The sequence below is a fragment of the Rattus norvegicus genome, chromosome 2, assembly GCF_036323735.1.
Source record: "Rattus norvegicus strain BN/NHsdMcwi chromosome 2, GRCr8, whole genome shotgun sequence".
NCBI classification, from domain to species: Eukaryota; Metazoa; Chordata; class Mammalia; order Rodentia; family Muridae; genus Rattus; species Rattus norvegicus.
Window position 1 is genome coordinate 21,780,572 of NC_086020.1, and position 21,307 is coordinate 21,801,878.

Here is a 21,307-nt window from a genome sequence, read left to right on the forward strand (position 1 = left end):
TATACTATTATACATACTATTATATATACTATTATATATAACAGTTATATATATATAAACAGTTAAATATATTATGCTATAGTCACAAAAATGAGCAATTATTCATTATGCTCATACTCTCTAAATATAACACAACCACTCTGTGTGATATGCCTCAAAATGAAAATGGGCCAGTCAATCGATTCAGAGATAACCCTGATGTCCTGTGCTCACTTGCTGGGACTCATGGATTGAGGAGATATTCTCCTGAAAGTTGTTTTTTGACTTCAACCTATGCATCATGACATGAATACACATTGATGCACACCCACAAACAACCACAAATAAATAAACATGTGTTAGTAAAATGTAAAAATGTTTTATAACTTTAATTCTCTGATTTTTGAACTGATTATATATAGCAGATATTCTGAAAATTTTTATGTGTTCTGGGTCTTTAATACAATATCTTGAAAAACATGTAGAGATGCATTTTAGTTGTTAACTTAGATGATTTGAGCCATATGATTTTATTTTCTAATCAAACACTGACTCACTGTGAGAGTAGAGTTCTTCCCAACATATTCAAACCCTTAATCTCAACCAACATTAACATTTTATGTTTAATGATTCTGTGGTTTGCTTAAGTGGATGTTGTCACTAAGTTATGTGCCAATATCTTCCCATTGCATTGTAGAATTTTTGGGAGTTCTTTGTTTGTTTGTAACACATTGGCTTTATAGATTAAGTCATTTGTTCAGAGTTAAGGAAATGAGTCGAGGTTGAATTTAGCAGTCTCCCAGACAGAAATAAATCTAATGAGCAGGAATCTGATTGTGTCAGTCCCCACTACTTGTCAAGCCATATGCAAGATTTGGATGTTGTGACCATGGGAAGTTCATGCACAGTGAAAAGATAATTTTAGGCCTCTGGAGTTTCAGGCCACATTAATAATTGTTACTATATGGTTATTCATCCTCTTTTTATTTTATTTGGCAAATATTATGACTACATTAATCCAATTGAACATGCATAAGTATTAAAGATAATTTTAGAAACTTCTCACCTGCTTTTTCCTGCAAATTTCTCTTTCTTTTGCCTATCAATCAATTTTGAGTTAGCTCCCTACCATCAAATTACCTGGGTAATAATATTCATAAAGGTCAATAAACTTACCCACTGTGTTTTATTTTCTTATCTCTGTAATTGGATAAATTTCTAAAACTACTCATTCCCAATTATAAACACTGTAAGAAATTAATATATAACCATTGCTCTTAAAATAAGGTTAATGCCCTGTGTAAAAAACAAGAATGCAAATTATCGTGTTCTGTATTGAATTAATATTGGCTCTAGACTCTAGTGTGAAAGTAGATATAGAAGGGAAAAACTACATATTCTGGATACTAATTTCCACGAAGTAAGTGCATGGGTGCGTGGGTATGGTTTGAAGTTCCTCCAAGAAGGTGGAATCAGTTTAGCTGTGGAAGAAGGATTGACTGGATAAGCAAAATTCATTAACATTGCTTAACTCTTAAGCAAGAAAATATAACTGTAATAAAAGCTGTAATATGATGTATGCTATACAAACAGCTCAACTTATAGCCTTCAAGTTTTGTAGTTATTTTTGTAAATATCAATTTTTGTTTAACAACAAATGGTAATTGAAAGGTATTCAAAAATTAAGTGCTCATTAAAATACCCTTTTTCTTTTAAATATACTTTCTGTCCTTCCTTGATAGAAGATAGGACATTAAATATAGTTATTAAAATATATATAACATATAAAGGGAGAGAGGGGGTATTTGTATAAAAAATGTAGATAATGATTCCAAGCTTTCATTTTGACATATTCGGCAATATTGCACAATGAGGCACTTGAGCTTTGTTCAATGAGTAACACAAATTCCCGAATTAAATTGCCTTCTAGCTTTAGTGTATTTGGACACGTACCTTTGTACTTTGACAATGAACTTCAGGCACTAGTATAGAAACTGATTATCAAATAGTAAGCTAAATTAGGTTCAGTCTTCCCTTAGAAAGATGTGTTTATGGGACAGACCAATAAGCATATAAAAGATGCGCATGGAAACTACATGCATACATGATAACTTTGTTTATTATGATTATGTTTGCATAGCTCCTATAATATTACTGAGGACTCAAAATGCATATGAAAGTCAGATTTCAAAGCCACAAAAAGAACCTCTAAGCAAAGAGCTTATATGGGCTAGTTCCTGGCCCCCAGCAAGAATATAGCAGAGAGCTGCCTCTTCTGGCCTCAGTGGAGTGGATGTTCCTAATCTTGTAGAGACTTGATGCCCCAGGGGGGTAGAAGGATACATGGGGAGATGTGGGAACCCTCTCAGAGGCAAGGGAGAGGGAAGATGGGGAGAAGAACTCAGGGAGGGTTTCACAGCCCTTGAGATGTAAATATACACAAGAATTAATTTAAAAACTAAAAGAAAAGAGGAGTTTTTCATTTGGTGTATATTTTCTGTGAAAATTTTGTGTACACTGGGACTCGCTGTACCTCAAAAGCTCTGTAATCCCTTCAGTGTACAATGGACCTCATCCTAGATTGTCTGAGGCTTTCTAGGAAGGCTTTGATATCTTTCTCATACTTTCAAAGGTAGTAACTGAATTTCTGAAATTCTTATTCCTGTTCTCATTGGGCCAACCACCAAAAACCATAAAAAGAAAACAAAATTGAGACAATTTAAGCTTTTCTTTAAATTCTTCTTTTAAATTCTTCCAAAAACAACCCCATAAGTAATATAATTTACATTATTTTATAACTGAGAATAAATCAGAGATGGTTTGCTTTTCTTTGTCTTATTATGCAGGCACACCACATTTTCACTTGCTATCAGCTAGGCATGGGTGATCGTGTATAAACATTGTCAACAACATCTGTCCCTCACTGCTGTTGAATAAACATGTTTTAAATATCAATGCATATTATTACATATGTAATAGCTAACTGCATAGTTAATTAAATGCTTATGAACACACTTCTTCCAAAATTAGCTGGATTTCTGTCATCGTAAACAATTTTTTTCTAAGTTACCATGTGTTGACCACTATTGGTCTAAAACAGTCCTGGAGAGATAAGTGTGTGTTTTATATTCTTCAGTGAGGTTTCTACTTGAGGTTAGGTCACATTGGCTACAGAACTGTTTATGATATATAAACTATCCAAGTACAAAAGCTCACTTAGAGTGCAGATGGATTAAAAACACAAAAAGATATAGAAGAATATAGAAGGAGCAGTCTTTCCAAGGAAGAAGATTATGTGTTTCACATCAGAAAATATTAGAGTAATAAAAATATGTTTGAAGAGTTATTGGACTTCACAGTTGATCCCTGAAGAATAAAAGGGGGGAAGGTATACAGGGGTGGTAAGCAGGAAAAGGAGTCCTCCAGAAAATTTCTCCTGCTTATTCTACCTACTTCTCCACTGCCCGGACATATGCACAGCTAGTACCGTGTGGAAAATGATACACTTCAAAATCAAAGGAGTAGTTTACCATATTGATAGATGTCGGTGAGTTCTAGGAACCTGAGTTTGTATATATTTCTGGTCTAGAACCTCTCAGATGTTTTTGTATGCAGCCCAGAATTTTTTTTTACAAGAAACATTGAAAATTATTTGAGTTAACTTTTCTCATCTGAATTAATGTTCAGAATGGTTCACGGTTTCCACAGGGCCATCAAGTATACAGCTTCTGTTTCTGCAGTTAGCAAACTGAGATTAAGTTAAAATTAATGTTTCCTTCTTCTTAATATTATACAAACACATTGTTGCAAATATCTTAGTTTTCAAATATAAGACAGATTAAATTAGATAATGTATTTTAGTCTTCTTTTAAAGATAACATCAGTTACGTTTTAGGGTGTTTGATAAATCACTGTTTCAATAGGTTTCCTTGTCAACATATAAAGGAAAAAAGAAGAAGAGAATGAATATGAACAACGTATTTACAGATATTCTCTCAGAAAAATGAGGAGACTTCTCTACCAATTCCTTCTTTCCATGTTAATGTCAGTAAACCTCAATGGTATTGGAAAATTGTGGCAGATTTAGCCTTTTATAACTGAGGGTTCCAGCCTGGAGTTTTAAGCAATATCAGATAGAAAGTGATTTGCTGCTGCATGGAACAAGAAGGTAGTTTTACTATTAACATTGTTTTCTAAACAGAATTGTATAATTGCTATGTGCGTATAGTTAGTGATATATTGGATATTATATGAAATCCAGAAATCACTTGAAATATAGTGAGTATTGGATGCTATATTGTATGCAGACCCTGTGACTTTTTTATCTGAGACTTGAGAGCCTGGAATAAACTGGTGCATAGTAAGGGACATGTTTATTTCTGCACCTAAAAAAGTGACTGTGGCCAACAAGAAAGCAGATTTTAAGCCAGTTTTTCTCAAATTTAATAGTATAGATACCTAATAAACTTGAATAAGAAGAACCATAATACTCATTTCATCTGTGTTTTATTGTTTTTATTATCTTTTCTGCTTCTAAATTTTATACATCCATCCATTAGACCTGTGGCTTTTTTCAAGTTAATCAATTTTTGATGGGCTACAGCCATAATTCTCAAAGTGTAATATTCAAAGAAATCATTTGAACATCCTTCTGAAAAATGTAGTAGCCTGGGATAATACTCACAATTCACATTCAAATTCAAAAGTTGTGTAAATGTTACACAATCTTAATAAGCATCCAGAGAATGTTTGCTATGCTTGATGAAGGAAGCATGATTAGCTAAATCCTGAATGCCCAACATTTCTTTCCTCTCTGATTTCCCAACATTACACACATTTCAGTGTATCTAAGAGCTGATTTGAACAACACCTATTTTATTGATTGTTTTGCTTGGTGTCTATTTATTCATTTCCAGAACTTAACAAGACTGTGTTGGGTCAAGTGAACATCTTTACTAACCACTGATTTTATGACACTCAGAGGCAGAGGCAATTGTAATGAGTGAGTGTGATGTGGACTTTCAGCACTTTCAGCAGCCTGCAACCCACAGTCCTTGCAAATACCATTATGTGATAACAACTTTTGGGGTTGCTTTTGTTTTTGACGAGTTAATACTTTTTGAAGCTTTTCTCAGTGATATAATTAACCAACACAAAGGCCTTCCCATACCACTGAATAACTACTAGCTAGTTAAGTAAACTAACATCAGTACTTAGTCTTCTGTATGTGCCTTGGTAAATATGTGTATGTGAAATGTAAGGGAACTACTTGATGACATCTAAATATTCTGAGAAAGGAAGGGAAATGTTTTATAGAAATAAAACCCTATATAATACTCTGATCCCAGTAATTCTATACTGTTTACTTGTAAAGATGCTTTAAGGTGTGCCAAGAAAGTTGGGAAAACACTGGTTTTAATATCAAACAAAACCCAACAATAGCCAAGTTTATACTTGCCTACTGGGGACTTCCTGGAGTCTGAGAAATGCCCAGGTTGATACATTTACAACAGAATTAAAATCTTGGCAATTCTACTAGTTCACCCTTGGGCACCATTTCCTTTTGTGCTCTATATAACCTAAAATGATGCTTCCACTTTTCTATTTTTATATGGCTGCATTGTAGGCAGCCCTAAGGACTTCCCCCAAAAGGACTTGGCTCCAGTGTTCAATTTTTTTTTTTTCATTTTATTTCTATTTATGCTTAAGCCCATTTGAAATTATCAGAATTTGGTCAGTTCTCATTTCATGCCCCAATTTGTAAATAGTAGTGAACAAATTTCAACAAACTCTTCATCATTTCCTCTTTTTCTTTTTTTTTTTTTTTTTTTTTTGAGAAGACACCAAATAGCTTTTGCTGGACACTAAGGTATGATGATGAAAGAGTACAGTTTTACAGTCAAACTGATATCATCTAGAATGAATAGATAAGTTTTAAACAAATTTGGAGTTGGAACCTTTATAACTTCATTAATCTTCAATTATTGGTTTCCTTGACTTAAATGAGTTCACACACGCAAAATGAACAGCCACAAGCATATTTACTTTTACTCATTTGAATCTGCCGGTATTTGCAATGGTCCCTCTAACTTGGCACTACAGAAGTCCTCTTTGCGATTTTCCTACCTACTTAGGAATTAGAAAGCTACCAACTCCTTTTCCCTATGAATGTGTTATGTTATATTTTGGACATGATCGAGCAGCTTTTTAATTACTTATATTTTCAATGTCATGTTTACTTTATTTCTTTATTTGCTGAGGAGGCAAGCCAAAATGGGAGAGGAAAGTACTGGAGGGATACAAAGGAAGCTTTTTTCTAGTGTCCCCTGTGGAGTTGGAACTTTAATGGAAAGAACAGAGAACATTTCCAGGCTACATAGGATACATTGATTAACTAATCAACTGGGAACAAAGCTACTCTACAAGCCATTCAGTTTAATATTTTTTCTTATTTTAAAACATCAAGCTTCACAGGAAGTAGTATTAGATTTTGATATAGTACTCAATGGTAATATTCTAGTCAAATTACTCTTATGCACAAAACAGACATACCTCCACAGAGAGTGGGTGGGTGTGTGAAAATATAAAGGCAAATAGGAATATTGTATGAGACATTGTGAAACTACTCATGTGAACTCTACTTTTCACTCTTATTATAATTGTTGATTTTACTTTCAACATTCACACAACAGTACATTATTTCTTTGATGTCTTATTGCTCTTGAACACCTCCATATTCAACATAGGAATCCACATGAATCACATTTTAATGAGTTATAGTTTACATTACAACATAGCAATTATTATGGCAATATTTCTATCCTGATACAAATTAGTACCATTTGAACGGATTCTAAGTAATTACCTTGACAAGAACCTCAGAAGTTGACACATGGATTGTGATACACTGAAGTAAGATGTTTTTTTATTATGGTCTTTGTTGTTAAACTATCCATGTTTATCCCTATGCGAGCTGAAGAATACCTGAAAAGATTACCTAAGTTCATCCTTTTAAATTTTCATCCATAAATCTGAATTTCATGGTTCATATCCACAATTCCTACACTTGGTTCAGGGTCTTTGGAAGTATTATTGCTTTAAGTCTGTGAGTTCCAGGCCAACTTATAATACATAGAATTCTAGATCAGCCTGGGATAATCAGTGAGACATTGATTCAACAAACAAAACATATCTCTATGCCTATATCATGTGATTACATATCAGTACTGAATCTTGAAATATATGTGATACATGTCAATGACTGAATGTGTATGTTTGAGTGTTTTAGGAAGAGCATAGGGGAATTACAGACAGGAGATTAACACAAGTTTGTTTAGGGTCTCCTTATGTGATTCAAAAATCATGTTCTATCACAGAGTACAAAAGTTTTTGCTGTTGACAATGGCTTTTAATTGAATAGAAAACAGAAAAAGAATTATATACATGTTATATTTTGAAAAACTGTAAAATTTCATGAAATAATTATCATCAATTAGAACAAAAACGGTCCTCTATAAGAAATACATATATTAAATAATGCATATATCTATTTAATATTCCTATAGTAATTATATGTAAGTTCTATTAGACAATAAAAACTCTAGTATGTGCCAAAATTATTCATCATTGACTTGTACTGATTATGTGAAAATATGAAAATATTAATGTTCATTTTTTTCTCTTTGTCTCCCTTCCTTTTCCCTTACCATGGTCCACTTCATCCCTTCCTTCTCTCCATTCCACTTCCTTCTCTCTATTATAGCATCAGATGAAGAAAAGCCTACTTCAGCAGGTAAACTTCCTACATGATAAATATTTGTTTTTCTATTATATTTAATACCTTAGTAATGGGAATTTGGATTGGGGATATGACTCAGTTGCATAGTACTTGCCTAGCCTTAGTTTCAATCTACTGGACTATCCACAGATTGCTGAAATGGTTTTTAAGTCAAGTATGATGGTACACACCTCTAATTCCCGCCCCTAGGAGCCCGATATAATAACTCATATATCTACAGTACTCAGAACATTTCTGAATAGCCTATACTGCTGTCATAAAACATTATATTAATATTAATATTAATGTCCTATCTTAAAGCAACACAGTGAACAAAAAAATGAAAGGTCAAGCTTTGAAGAACATTTTCTTCATGTTACAACCAGAAAATTAGCAGTTTTGTTTGCATTTTTATTTCATAAGTAGGCTACAGTTAGTTTGAATGATGTTGTCTCAGGAAATTGAGTGAACTAACAGAGGAAACCATATCAACATCAACACTAAACAATATGGAAACATGGAAATTTAGGGTATTGTAAAAATGCTAAAAATAATTAAGGTTAAATATTTCAATTATATTTTAAAAAGAAAAATATAAATTTGTGAAATACATTCTATATGGTAATATGTTGACTTATCAAATACAGTCATGATATTCGTGTTTGAGGATGAAAATTGTGTGGTTGGCTAAGTCACATATTTAAAATTTTTAATTTCTATAATTTTATTGTAATAGTCTTTCAACCCCAAAGCTTGACTTTGCTTGACTTTCATCTAACTCACTGTCGTTTTTAAACACAAAGTAAGTCTTAATGTAACTATCACAGAAAGTGTCAATGTCTACATTGGTAGAATGAAATATGGGCCCCTAAAGTGTGAGACAGACTAAGAAGAAACAGTAGAGTAGATAACATAATTCCACAGGCAGGGAACATCTCACTTGATTGATAATTAACCAAACACCAGAGTCATCGAACAGCCACATGGAGAGACAGATGAAGGCCTGAGATGAAGACATAGGAAGCTGTGAAGAGGGAAGGCTTGATGAAGTCAGTAGTAGACAATTTCCTCCTAAGTCAAGGAGGGAAGCATTTAGGGCTGAGAAATAATAGACAAATAAAATAAACAAATACATAAATGGTTTCCAAACCTAAAAGGAACTTGGGTTGACTGAATGGCAGAGATAATTGGGGTTGTGTGCTTAACCTTGATTATGAATATGATTTGACTGAAAAATGTCAAGAGGGTAGCAGAAGACACTGCTGAGTGAGGATGCTTCCAAGATGTCTCATTAAAGAAAGAGAATGCTGTTGGTCAGCTCTAGTCAACATGTAGGGGACTGAGTGGAATGAGCAAACAGAAGGAGCAGGTGTCTTTTTCCTGGCATGAAATGAACCTCTCTAGCACATGGCCCAGCTAGTATAGACAAACTTCAGTAACAAGTGAATAAATAGTTCTCTTTATGATTTCCTTAAAAACCTGGACTCTATCCTGCTGAAAAGTTGGGCTAACACAGTGATTCTGTTGGTTCTTTCATATCAAGTACAGCCAGGACCATTCATAGAATTCTTTTCAACTCTCATGGCCTTATGATTTCTGCTTTTGTGTTAACCCAGGGAAGGATTTTTTGTAAGAATAGAGAAAAAGATCAAAATAATCTGGATTATGACAAAATAATTAATGTACAAATTTCTTTGATAAATCACAATGATACATGAAAATTATATCACATAGTATATATTACAACTGTCCTAAAAATCCCATTGGAAATTCAGAAAACTCCATAACTTATGTTTCAATTTTATACCATCTACACTAATTTGGATGAGGAAAAACCCTTTGCCACTTTTTTTCTACTCCAACTGGCATTGTTTCCTTTTCTTCAAACTTGTAAAATTTATGACTGAGTAACAGATTCATAGATGGTTGAGCCTCTTCTGTGTAATTTATAACTTTTTTCCTTAACTTCAAATCTTTCATGTTGAGAGCTTTTTGTAAAGATAACTTCTTATTCGCAAACCACAATATTATTCATCTCTGGATATTAATCCTTACCCAGTCCTCTGCTTTTTAAGGCTAGTTAAATCTAATTTCTGCTCACATATCACACTTTGATAATGTTGTCTGCCAAGCTTGTTGTCCCATTGCAAAATAAATCTCTCCTTGAGTCATCATGATTAATTATAACTAGGTGTTAGCTATATTTAAGTGATTTATTACTTATTTATTTAGAATATATTCATATGAAGACAAGTGAAACTAGACATGTCCCTATGAATGTTGAATTCACCTTAGAATTATATGAACTTTATAAATTTTATAACATATATCTTGTAGCAAGTTTTTAATAAAAGTTTAATGTTATTGTCTATGACATTATTGATGTTTATTAGCTTTGTAGATGGCCAGCCTTTAAAAATAAGGCATAGACCCTGCATTACTTCTTCCTTTTTACAACATCATCCAGTGCCCCAGTAATCCCTTTCTACTCTCTGTTTCTACGTATGCAAATACTATAACCAATATAACATATGTAGTTGTAGAATTATCCGTGCTACTGCAGATGTCAAAAACTCTTTGCTTAAGATTGAATTATGCTCCACTATATGTCTTAATATGGGTGATAACTTCATTCTCTAATTTTCGATAGGTGGAAACCAAGATTGTCTCCATACCTTAGCTATCATGTAATGCTTCAGTAACATGGTAGTGCACATAGTTTTATGATATGGTAGTTATACATTGGATATACTGCCAGAAGAGTGTTGTGTCATGCTGTAGTTTTATGTGTGTTTGTTTGTGAAAATTCTATACTAACTTCAAGGTTATTCTGAGGTATAATCAACAGGGTCTCCTGGTTCTTCCACTCAACAACTAAAAAGCCAATGTCAAATAGATTGAATCCATAAACATAATTCCTGGAACACAGCAAATCCTATAGTAAATTCAGTAGACTGGTTTTAGGATTATGGCCTGAAAATGATTGTTTGAGCATAACAATAAATCTTGGATAGCAAAAGAATTAAGCAATGTGAGCATATCAAATACAAAGCTTCAAAGATGATGGCAATGAAAAGGCATCCCATAAAAAGGAATATAAGACTTGAGATACATATACCTACTATAAACTTAATTTAGGTAAAGAAACATGATTTATTAAGAGATCCTAAATGAATAGATTAAAAACTAGTCAAATAAATTTTGTAGACCCTTCTTCAAAGCTGACCATGGCATGCAAAAGAGTGTTAACCCCCAGGGACTGTGTCAAGAAATATAAATCAGCAATTAGACAAGATGGATGAAGCAAAGAAGTGCAGGCCGACAGGAGCCGGATGTAAATCGCTCCTGAGAGACACAGCCAGAATACACCAAATCCAGAGGCGAATGCCAGAAGCAAACCACTGAACTGAGAATAGGATCCCCGTTGAAGGAATCAGAGACAGAACTCGAAGAGCTTGAAGGGGCTCGAGACCCCTTATGAATAACAATGCCAAGCAACCAGAGCTTCCAGGGACTAAGCCACTACCTAAAGACTATACATGGACTGACCCTGGACTCTGACCTCATAGGTAGCAATGAATATCCTAGTAAGAGCACCAGTGAAAGGGGAAGCACTGGGTCCTGCTAAGACTGAACCCCCAGTGAACTAGACTGGTGGGGGGAGGGCGGCAATGGGGGGAGGATGGGGAGGGGAACACCCATAAAGAAGGGCAGGGGGAGGGATTAGGGGGATGTTTGCCCGGAAACCAGGAAAGGGAATAACACTCGAAATGTAAATAAGAAATACTCAAGTTAATAATAAAAAAAAATACAAATTAAAAAAAGTCATCAAAATCCATGGAATGAAAGTGTCATAAAAGAAATAAATTATTTTCTAAACTAAAAAAAAAAAAGAAATATAAATCAGAACAGTGGTAGTTCACCATTTCAGGTGAATTAGAGACGGATTTTATCAAAAAGCTATAAAATTCCTAACAATGATAACTATTTACACTTTGTAAAACCTATAATTTTCTTTATTTATTTATAAATTTAATATTTCGTAACTTAAATACAATTCTGTGTATTTGGTATTGGCTAAATCATGAGTCATGATAGTGACATACCTAGATTCAAACATTTACACAATTTTTTTTTGCAAACTCTGTGAATTTCACTTTAGCAACTGCAGTGCTTTTTAAATAATTTTAAAATATTTTTAAATTATATGTTTAGCTATTTAGTAAACCCACGTTATCAAATATAGTTTATACACATATATAAATGAATAATATTATAAGGTTTTAGTTTTAAATGAAAAACTATAAATAAAACAATGTATACCTATACCAAAGCACAGTAATTAGATATTTTTCTGTAAGTTTTGAAACATTTTTATTAGCCCTACCAAACCATTACTTCTGTTATGGTGACTTATTTTTTTAAACTCTAACATTTATTTTGTCTGTTTTCTATTTTTTTGTGGAGGTTAATTCTGCATGGCTGACTATGCTCAATTATTCTACAATTCATACATTTTAGAAAGAAATGCTATCTTTCCAGACTGTTTCCTAATGAGCAAGGGCTGCCCCCTCATTTGATTTTTGGACTTTATTTCCTTGGGGCCTGAGATAGAGCTCCGCATTTTTATTCTTCTCTGTCTTGCATTTGTCGTGAATGTTCTGTAATTCTTTGTGGAGAAATGCATATTTTCTCTCCATTGCCTGAAGAAACTTTACTAATTATTTTATCAAGAATAGTCTTATTCATAAATATATTCAAAATAGGCTTAAATGTTAAAACCTAATTTATAAAAACCAAAGTTTATTGCTACACTTTGTAAACCCAGAAAGAAGCAATTGTTTCTAGATTCTCATAGAAATGAAAAGAGATCATTGTTTCGAAGGATTTAACTTGACTGGTCTTCCAAGGCACTAACAGAAACAATCACAGAATAAACCATGTTCAGCAATGCATTTTTATTGGTGTAGTCACGATATTGATGTATAGACAAAAAATTTCAATTTTCTCCTTGTTATATTTATATAACAATTTTTTAATATATTATTAAGGTAACCCTTGTAGAATATGGTATCAGTAGGGCTGTTTTGATACCCTGAAACTGGAGTTCCAGGCAACTCTGAGGTGCCTGCCCTGTGGTTACTGGGAATTGAACCTGGCTACTCTGGAAGAATAAAGTATTCTCTTAACCAGTAAGTCATCGCTAAAACTCCCTAGTGTGGATTTCTTTTTTAAGGGTCATGTACTCTATGGCATTATATACAGAAAAAGTTTATGAATTAAACCACCAAAAACTAAAAATGTATTTAAGCAGAAAGATTTGTATATATAAAAGATTTGTATATATATTCACATACATGCAGTTTTGTCACTACTTTCAGAACTTTACAACTGGAACAAGCAAATCAGATGTTATTGTCAAGTAAAATCTCTCAAGGTACAATGAAAATGATACTTATATTCTGGAATACGTGTATGTATCTCAAAACACATCCATTCAAAACCAATTGTGTTGTGGCATGGTTTTAGGTCGAAGAACCAAAAACTTCCTATTTGAAAGTATTTATGGTTTATTTGTAACATGTCTGCTAGAAGCACACTTTGTTACATACTATATAACTAGTATATATAAGATGATATATTTATATAATATTTATATTAGTAGTATATATTCCATCCCACACTCAAGACTTCTATTTCTTTTTAAATTTATTTTTCTCTCATGCAATACATCCTGACTGTAGCATCCTACCACTCCTCCAAGTTCCCTCCCTAACTCCCATCCCTGGCCCTCATATCCAATGTTCCTCTCTTTCCCTCTAGTAAAGGATAGACTTCATAGGGATATCAACTGAACATGGCTTAACAAGATGGTAAGCCTAGGCACAAACTCATATCCAAGACTGAATACAACAAACCAGTAGGCAGAAAAGGTTCCTAAGAGCAAGCAAAAGAGTTAGAGGCACCCCGGAGCCACCAAGGAGTCCCATAAAATCCCTAAAATAAATAACCACAATATATAAGTAGAGTATCTAGCACAGACTCATGTAGGTTCAATGACTGATGCTTCTATTTATACCCCACTGTGAGCCATGCTTAGTTGATTCTGTGAGTCTTGTTCTTTTCATATTCTGGACCCATCAGGCTCCTACAATCTTTCTTCCTTTACTTCAGAGTTCCCAAAGTTTTGCCTTATGTTCGGCTGTAGATCTCTGCTTGCATCAACTGCTAGAGGAACCTCTCTGATGACAAATGGGCTAGACACTGTCTGTGATTACAACAGAATAACATTAGGAATCATTTCATTGACTTTTTATTGCCACTCGTGTTTGGTTTAACCCTAGTTCACTGGATCATCCAGCTTCTTGTTCCTGGCTATCAATTCAGTGTGGGGCATGGGTTCCTCTCACTGTTGGTCTAAAATTAGACCAGTCATTGATTGGTGGCCTCTTCAACAAGCTGCCAACCACCATTGCCCCAGCACATTTTGCAGGCAGGGCAAGCTGAAGGTTTTTTGCTTTTAAAATTAATTTTTCTTGAATATTTTATGTATTTATATTTCAAATGCTATCCTGTTTGCCCCCTTTCCATACCCCTTCTCCTGATTCTCTGAGAATGCTATCATTCCCACCCACCCACTCCAACCTCAATGCCTTGGCATGACCCTACATTGGGAAAAGAAGCCTTCACAGGACCAAGGGCTTTTCCTCCCATTGATGCTGGACAATGCCATCCTCTGCCACGTGGGGTTGGAGTCATGGGTCCCTCCATGTGTACTCATTGGTTGGTGGTTTAGTCCCTGGGAGCTCTAGTGGGATTTCGTTGATATTGTTGTTCTTCCTATGGGGTTGCAAACCCCTTCAGCTCCTCAGTCTTTTCTCTAACTCCTCATTGCGATTCCCTTGTTCAGTCCTTGTCTGTATTAATAGGGCTCTGACAGTTTCTCAGGAGACACCCATATCTTGCCCCTGTGTACAAGCACTTATTGGTATCAGCAATAATGACTGGGTTTGGTGTCTGTATATGGGATGGATCCCCAGGTAAGGCAGTTTCTGGATGACTTTTTCTCCAGTCTCTGCTCCACTCTTTGTCCCTGTACTTCCTCCCATGAGTACTTTGTTCTCCCTTCTAAGAAGGAATGAAGCACCTACATTTTGCCTAAGAATTCCATTTAACCATTGTTTTTAATAGCTGAGTAGTACTCCATTGCATACCACATTTTCTGTATCCATTCTGTTGAAGGAGATGTGGTTCCTTTCCAGTTTCTGGCTATTATAAATAAGTCTGCTATGAACACAGTGGAGCATGTGTCCTTGTTCTATGTTGGAGCATCTTTTGGGTATATACCCAGGAGAGGTATAGCTGCATCCTCAGGTAGTACTATGTCCAATTTTCTGAGGAACCTCCAGACTGATTTCCAGAGTAGTTGTACCAGCTTCTAATCCCAGCAACAGTGGAGGAGTGTTCCTTTTTCTCCACATCCTTGCCAGTATCTATTATCACCTGAGTTTTTTATCTTAGCCATTATGACTGGTGCAAGTGGAATCTCAGGATAATTTTGTTTGCATTTCCCTAAAGACTCAGTATGTTGAATATTTCTTTAGGTGCTTCTTAGCCATTCAATATTTCTCAGTTGAGAATTCTTTGTTTAGCTCTGTACCCCAATTTTAATAGGATTATTTGATTCTCTGGAGTCTAACTTCTTGAGTTCTTTGTATATATTAGATATTAACCCTCTATCAGATTTAGGTAGGCTGAAGATTTTATAGCTGGGTTGCTGTCCCAGTCTCACCACTGGAAGACTTATGTGGTTATAAAATATGGCAGGTTTACCCTCTATATCTTCTACTGGTAAAAGATTTTGTTAGGATCACTCTCCTAGGCCCTAGGACATTTCTACTGCACTAGCTTTCCACATTGTCCTTTTAGTGTCCCCAAATTCCATTCATTTCTCCTTTGGCTCCTCCCTCTTCTACTTGATTCCCACTGTTCTCAAATCCAACCATCCCCAGTCATCTCACAAAATGAATTCTATTTCCCTCAAGGTATAAAAAGGACATTTTAAAGTATTCAATAAGGAAAAATGGCTTACTAGTCATTCAATATATATTGGCCTTTTTATTGTAAAACCATGAGACTTATTAAATATTTCTTTTGCTAGTTAAATCTGTGACTAATGCTATATCTCATATTTCAAATATGATTATGAAAATTGATGATTGAATATATTGTATTACTATTATTGATATAGTCACATGGGATTGATACTTTAGTCTTTTCATTATTTCTAAATGTGGCATAAAAAATAAAAAAGCCAAATTTCTCATAATAAAATATAAATGTTTATGTGGGCATGCATAAAAAAGAAATTGTTTAACACCTAAGGCATTTTGTTGAGTCACTAAATTGAAAATAGATGGCTCAAGGATGACACTAAATTCTTACTTTGTCTTTGTTTTTCCCTCTTCAATTCATTTATATATTCTACAATACAAATAAATATATTTATATATAACATGAATATCTATCTTAAATATGTTTTCCTTATAGTTGTAATCTTTTTGGCAATAACTATTGATATTGTACGCTCCCTTAGCTATGGAAATCATAGATCAAATAAATAACATTAATTCTTTTCTTACTTTTACTTTTATTGAAATATTTGGCTCTATAAAATATATTCTATATTAAAATTATTAAATATTTCTATATATAAAATATAAAATATATTCTAATCATACTCTTATCCTTACTTCTCATAGATTTTACTTATGTTTCACCCACTCAACTCTGCTATTTCTTTCTCTTTTTCTCTGTCAAAATGCAAACAAAATATAAATAATCAAAAAACCTCAGGCATAAAAATATGCTCACAAAAACAGAAAATCAGAAACAAAAATATACAAGCAAAAGACTGATAAAAGCTATACAAGATGAAGGGCCTTCAAAAATACCAATGAGTTTGTTCTGTATTCACCATCCAAACCTGTGCATTTAGTCTAACCTCAAGTGTGGTAAATAGACCCAATGTGAATTTTGTGGAGAAGACTAATTTTTGTTGTACTAGTGGATACCAACTGTCAATAGCTTCTTGACTAGAAATGGGACCCTACATCCACTCTTCTGTCTCAGTATTGGGGTCCCACCTAACTTGAACCTGTGATAGTCCTGTGTGTTCTTCCATAGTGTTTTTTGTGAGTTCTTACGTGCATCAGTCCCATAATGTCGTGAAAAAAACTTCCTTTGAGACATCCGTCTTACAATCTTCCTTCCTCCTTTACTGCATAACTCCATGAGCCCTGACAGGAGGGATTTGAAGACTGTATCTGGTTCAGGACCATATGCTCCAAAATGCGTCACTTTTTGCACATTGTCCAGTTTAAGTGTCTGCATTAATTACTATCTATTGTAAGAGGAAGCTTCTCTGATATTGGCTGAGTGAGGCATTGATGTATAGTTATAACAGAAATTCACCAGGAGCATTTTTTCACTATGTTCCTCCAGCAGTGTATTGTTTTCTTCTAGGCTCTTGGCCTGCTCAGTCTTTGCTATGTGGCACCTGAGAAATGCCAAACATGAGTTCTACCTCAGGAAGAGGGTTGTAATTCTAATGAGACTATGGTTGATTAGCCAACCACTAGTTAACAAGCATTTATGAAAAGCCGCCATCATAGGTTACCAGGTTTGTACACGGGTTGGTGTTTTCCTCCCTTCTCTGCTGATGAGTAGTAAATACTGGTCAGTATAGTGTAGGCTCTAGATAGTAAACAACTCTACTTCTCAGTGTTCAATGTGATATGTAAAAATGTCTTCCACAAATTCAGTTTGTGCAGATAAACAGTTACCGTGACAATAGCTTGAGATGTTTGTGGGTTTTCATTGTGTCCTCTTTGGTCCAAATGTTAGATGTGCCCTATTCCTCACATTGGGTAAACACTTGGCGACATGTCTAGTTGAGACATTGAATTCCCTCTTTTTTGGTGACATTAAGCTATTTCATATGTGTATATACTTAGGAAAGCTTCCTCAGAATCAGATTACTATAAGGGCCCTCAAATGACCCTGATTTACTTGTCCTTCCCCAAATATACCCAAGATTGATAGAGCTGATGCTTAAGGTACCTGATGAACCATAATTCAGACTTCCATAGTGATTGCATAAGTATGCAATGCATGCATACTTTCCTTATTTCACATCCTCGTCAGCATGCCCTGTCATTTTCTGTATTGATTTTGGCCGTTCAGACTGGTGTAAGTTGAAATATCAAAGCAATTTTATTTTCCTGATGACTAAAGATACTGAACATTTCTTAAAGTGCTTCTCAGCCATTTGTGAGCCCTCCTCTGAAACTCTTTGCTTATTTCTGTTTTAATTAGGGTTATTTGTTTTCTTGGCATTTATTTATATGGTGGTTTATTTATTTTACTGCTTTAGGTATTTTTAGATACTAAGCTTTTTATTAGATGTAAATGAAAGGTGAATAACTTTTTCCATATTGTAGCATCAGTTTGTCTGAATAATAGTGTAATTTGCTAGACAGAGTTTTTTTTAGTTTCATGGGATTTTGTTTATTAATTGTTGTTATTATTGCTTGTGCTATCTATCTCATGTTCTGAAATGTGCCAGTGAGTTCAGGACCATTACTCACTTTCTACTATATCACATCTGGGGTATCTAGTGTTAGTTGAGGTCCTAATTCATCTAAAGTTGAGTTTTGTGCACGATCAGTATTAATATGTTGAAAACTTTCCACATTGATTTTTTGAAGATGCTATCACTTCACTAATGTGTACTTTTGACTTCCTTGTCCAAAATCATTTGTGCATAGGTGTTTCAATTTCAATTTGATTTTGTTAATCAATGTGTCTGTTTTTATATCAATATCTTACCAGTTTTGTTACTATAGTTCTGTAGTAACTTAACTCTCTGGTAGGACTATTGTTTTTTCTCAGAACTACCTTTATGTATGCCAAATATTTGTGTATGCTATGTTTTTGTTTTTTTTAATTCTAAGTTTTTATTTCATTTTTGATTTCTGTTTTGATCCACTTTTCACACAATATTGACTTTTTTGTTTTCCATGAATTTATTATACTTTTTGCTTCTTCTATTGTTGTTTATATCTAGCTTAAATCCATGGTGGATCAGATAAAATGTGTGTCATTGAAATTTTCTTATATCTATTGAGATATGCTTTTTGTTCAAGTATGGGGTCAATTTTGGAGACAGTTGCTTAAACTGCTGAGAAAAAATTGTCTTTTTTGTATTGGGCTTTAATGTTTTGTAGAACATTAAAAGTCATACCTGACATGAACATATTTGTTTCATGATTTTAATCAACTCCAGCATTTTCCTGTTTTTGTTTGTTTGTTTATTTATTATCCAGATGACTTGTTTGTTGCTGTGAATGGTGTATGTTACTTTAACTGTAGTCAAATTTATTTGGATACATTTTTTTCTGTTTGGTGAATAAATGTTTTAGATTATAATGTGCTGTATATGATGCTTTTTTTAATGAGTATATAGTGTCCTTTGTGATCTCTTCTAATTAGTTATGGTTAGGTCTACTTATATATATATTAAAATGGTAGATATTAAAATGGCTATACTAGTTTGCTTCCCATCTTTATGTTTTCATTTTCTTAGGTTTCCTATCAACATCATTTTATTCTGTTAATACTGTCCTTGATAGAGAGACATGTTTCTTAGATATAGAAAAAAAAAGATCTATCCTGTTTTCTATTCCAATCTGTTTCTCTGTGTCTTCTTATTGGGGAATTCAAATAACTATTATTATTAGTTATCAATCAATAATGTTTATTTATTCCTGCTATTTTATTGTGTTGATGTAGATTTTTCTCTCTGTCTTGATTTGCTGATTGGAGATTACTTATTCACTGTGTCTTCTTGGATATGGTCACAGTATTTAGACTTAAAATTTCTTCTAGTATGTTCTAAAGTGCTGAACTGGTAGATAGTAGTTGTATTGCAATCATTGCTTTTATTTCCTCAGATGAAGGAATGTGATGAGAGCTGTACCCAAGTATTGGGAAATATGCCTTAGGCTAAGTCCAGAATATTTTTTCCCTAGGCCTCAGACTGGAAGCTTCTAGTCTCAGGAAAAATCTAATCTTCTGTAACCCTGGACCTTAAAGGCTTCATCTTCCAGCATCCATCTGCTAAATTAAGCCTAGAATGTTTCATCCTCCAAGATGTATTGATGAATCAACTCACTCTTTCTAGCTCTTTCTGAATTCTATCTTACTCAATTCAATTATTCTGACTCAATCTTCTCTCCAAGCTGACTTATTCAAATTGGCTTCTCTCAGTTTCGGACTGAATTGTTCTGCTTTAAAAAACTGCCTCTAAACTCCATGTTCTTTTCTAATCTTTACTCAAATGAACTACACCAAACTGAACTACCTCTTTCTTCCTGCACTGCTCTTAAGTAGCCTCTTTTTTTCCATTCTTGTGAGATTTGGGCATATTCTATCTCTGACTCATTCTGTTTCCTAACTTTGCTTGCCCCTCTATTAGATTTCAATGTTTAGGATTAAAAGTACGTATTTAGGCATGTCTATATAGATCACATAGAATTAGTTGTTTGGATATGATCCATTGCCAGAATAGACAAGTTGCTGGATTAAAATTCTTCCATGTTACTTAATATTTTTTGTTTTTTTTATGTTTAGATCCAATTGATAAGATATAATTGCCCACTTAAACATATAAAGCCCAGTACCATCCATCCCTTACGAACATTAATAACAATCTGTGAAATACACAGATGGAGATCTTTACGTCAGCCTCCATTGTCCTGTCACCGCTTCTCTCTCTCCCCTCCTGTCTCTTCTCCTCTGTTCTAGTCTCCTCCTCTTCCTTCAAACTTCTCTCCCGCCCATCCTTCCTCTCACCCATTGACAGGCCTCCTTCTAGCCTGTACCTGCCCCTCACCTGTATTTTACAAATTCAGTCGGGAGAAGTTTCTGGTGAAGTCACCTGATTCCTGAGTATGTGACTAGGCAGCTGTCCTTTGGGCAGTGGAATTAGCATCAAAATACAGATAACTCCAGGGCAAACCACAACATTTCCCCCTTTTTGTCCAGTTAAAAAGCCTTTTCATTATATATAAATTGAGTACAATTATTACCATTCTACAATTTATAAAGCATATGATATACTCAACACCCAGTCCATCACTATATCAGTTAAACAGAACATTTAGTTATCCATTCCAGCTGAAGAAAGGCTTAAAATCTATATTATATCTAGGCTAGCTTGTATACTATCTGATAAGTGTCCAATAAAATATGTATATTCAGAGTTGAACAGACTGATAGGCTATGAGACTATAATCAGTCTTCAACCCTGTCAGAAATCTGAGAATGGCCAAATATCTATACACATAGGAAGCCTAACACAGCTTCTAGAACTCAGAGGTTGTAGAGACAAATCTCCACTAGCACAGTCCCCTGTTAGCAAAATGTGAGCGCAAGTCTAGAGTCTTCTGGCCCAAAATCAACTGACAGACTCTTGAAATGCAGATTTTG

At 34.2% G+C, this 21,307-nt stretch overlaps 1 protein-coding gene across 6 annotated transcripts in view; it reads left to right on the forward strand.

Moving 5' to 3' along the window:
* Positions 1-21,307, forward strand: part of Edil3 (EGF like repeats and discoidin domains 3) — a 514,777-nt gene that overhangs the window by 154,968 nt on the left and 338,502 nt on the right. For 5 of the 6 annotated variants that reach the window (XM_039103424.2, XM_017591169.3, XM_039103425.2 and 2 more), the window contains one exon: positions 7,742-7,771. The exons of the other annotated variant lie outside the window; for it this stretch is intronic. In XM_039103424.2, the coding sequence (XP_038959352.1) occupies positions 7,742-7,771 (30 nt within the window). The remainder of the gene's footprint in view (positions 1-7,741; positions 7,772-21,307) is intronic. 6 annotated transcript variants of the gene reach the window in all.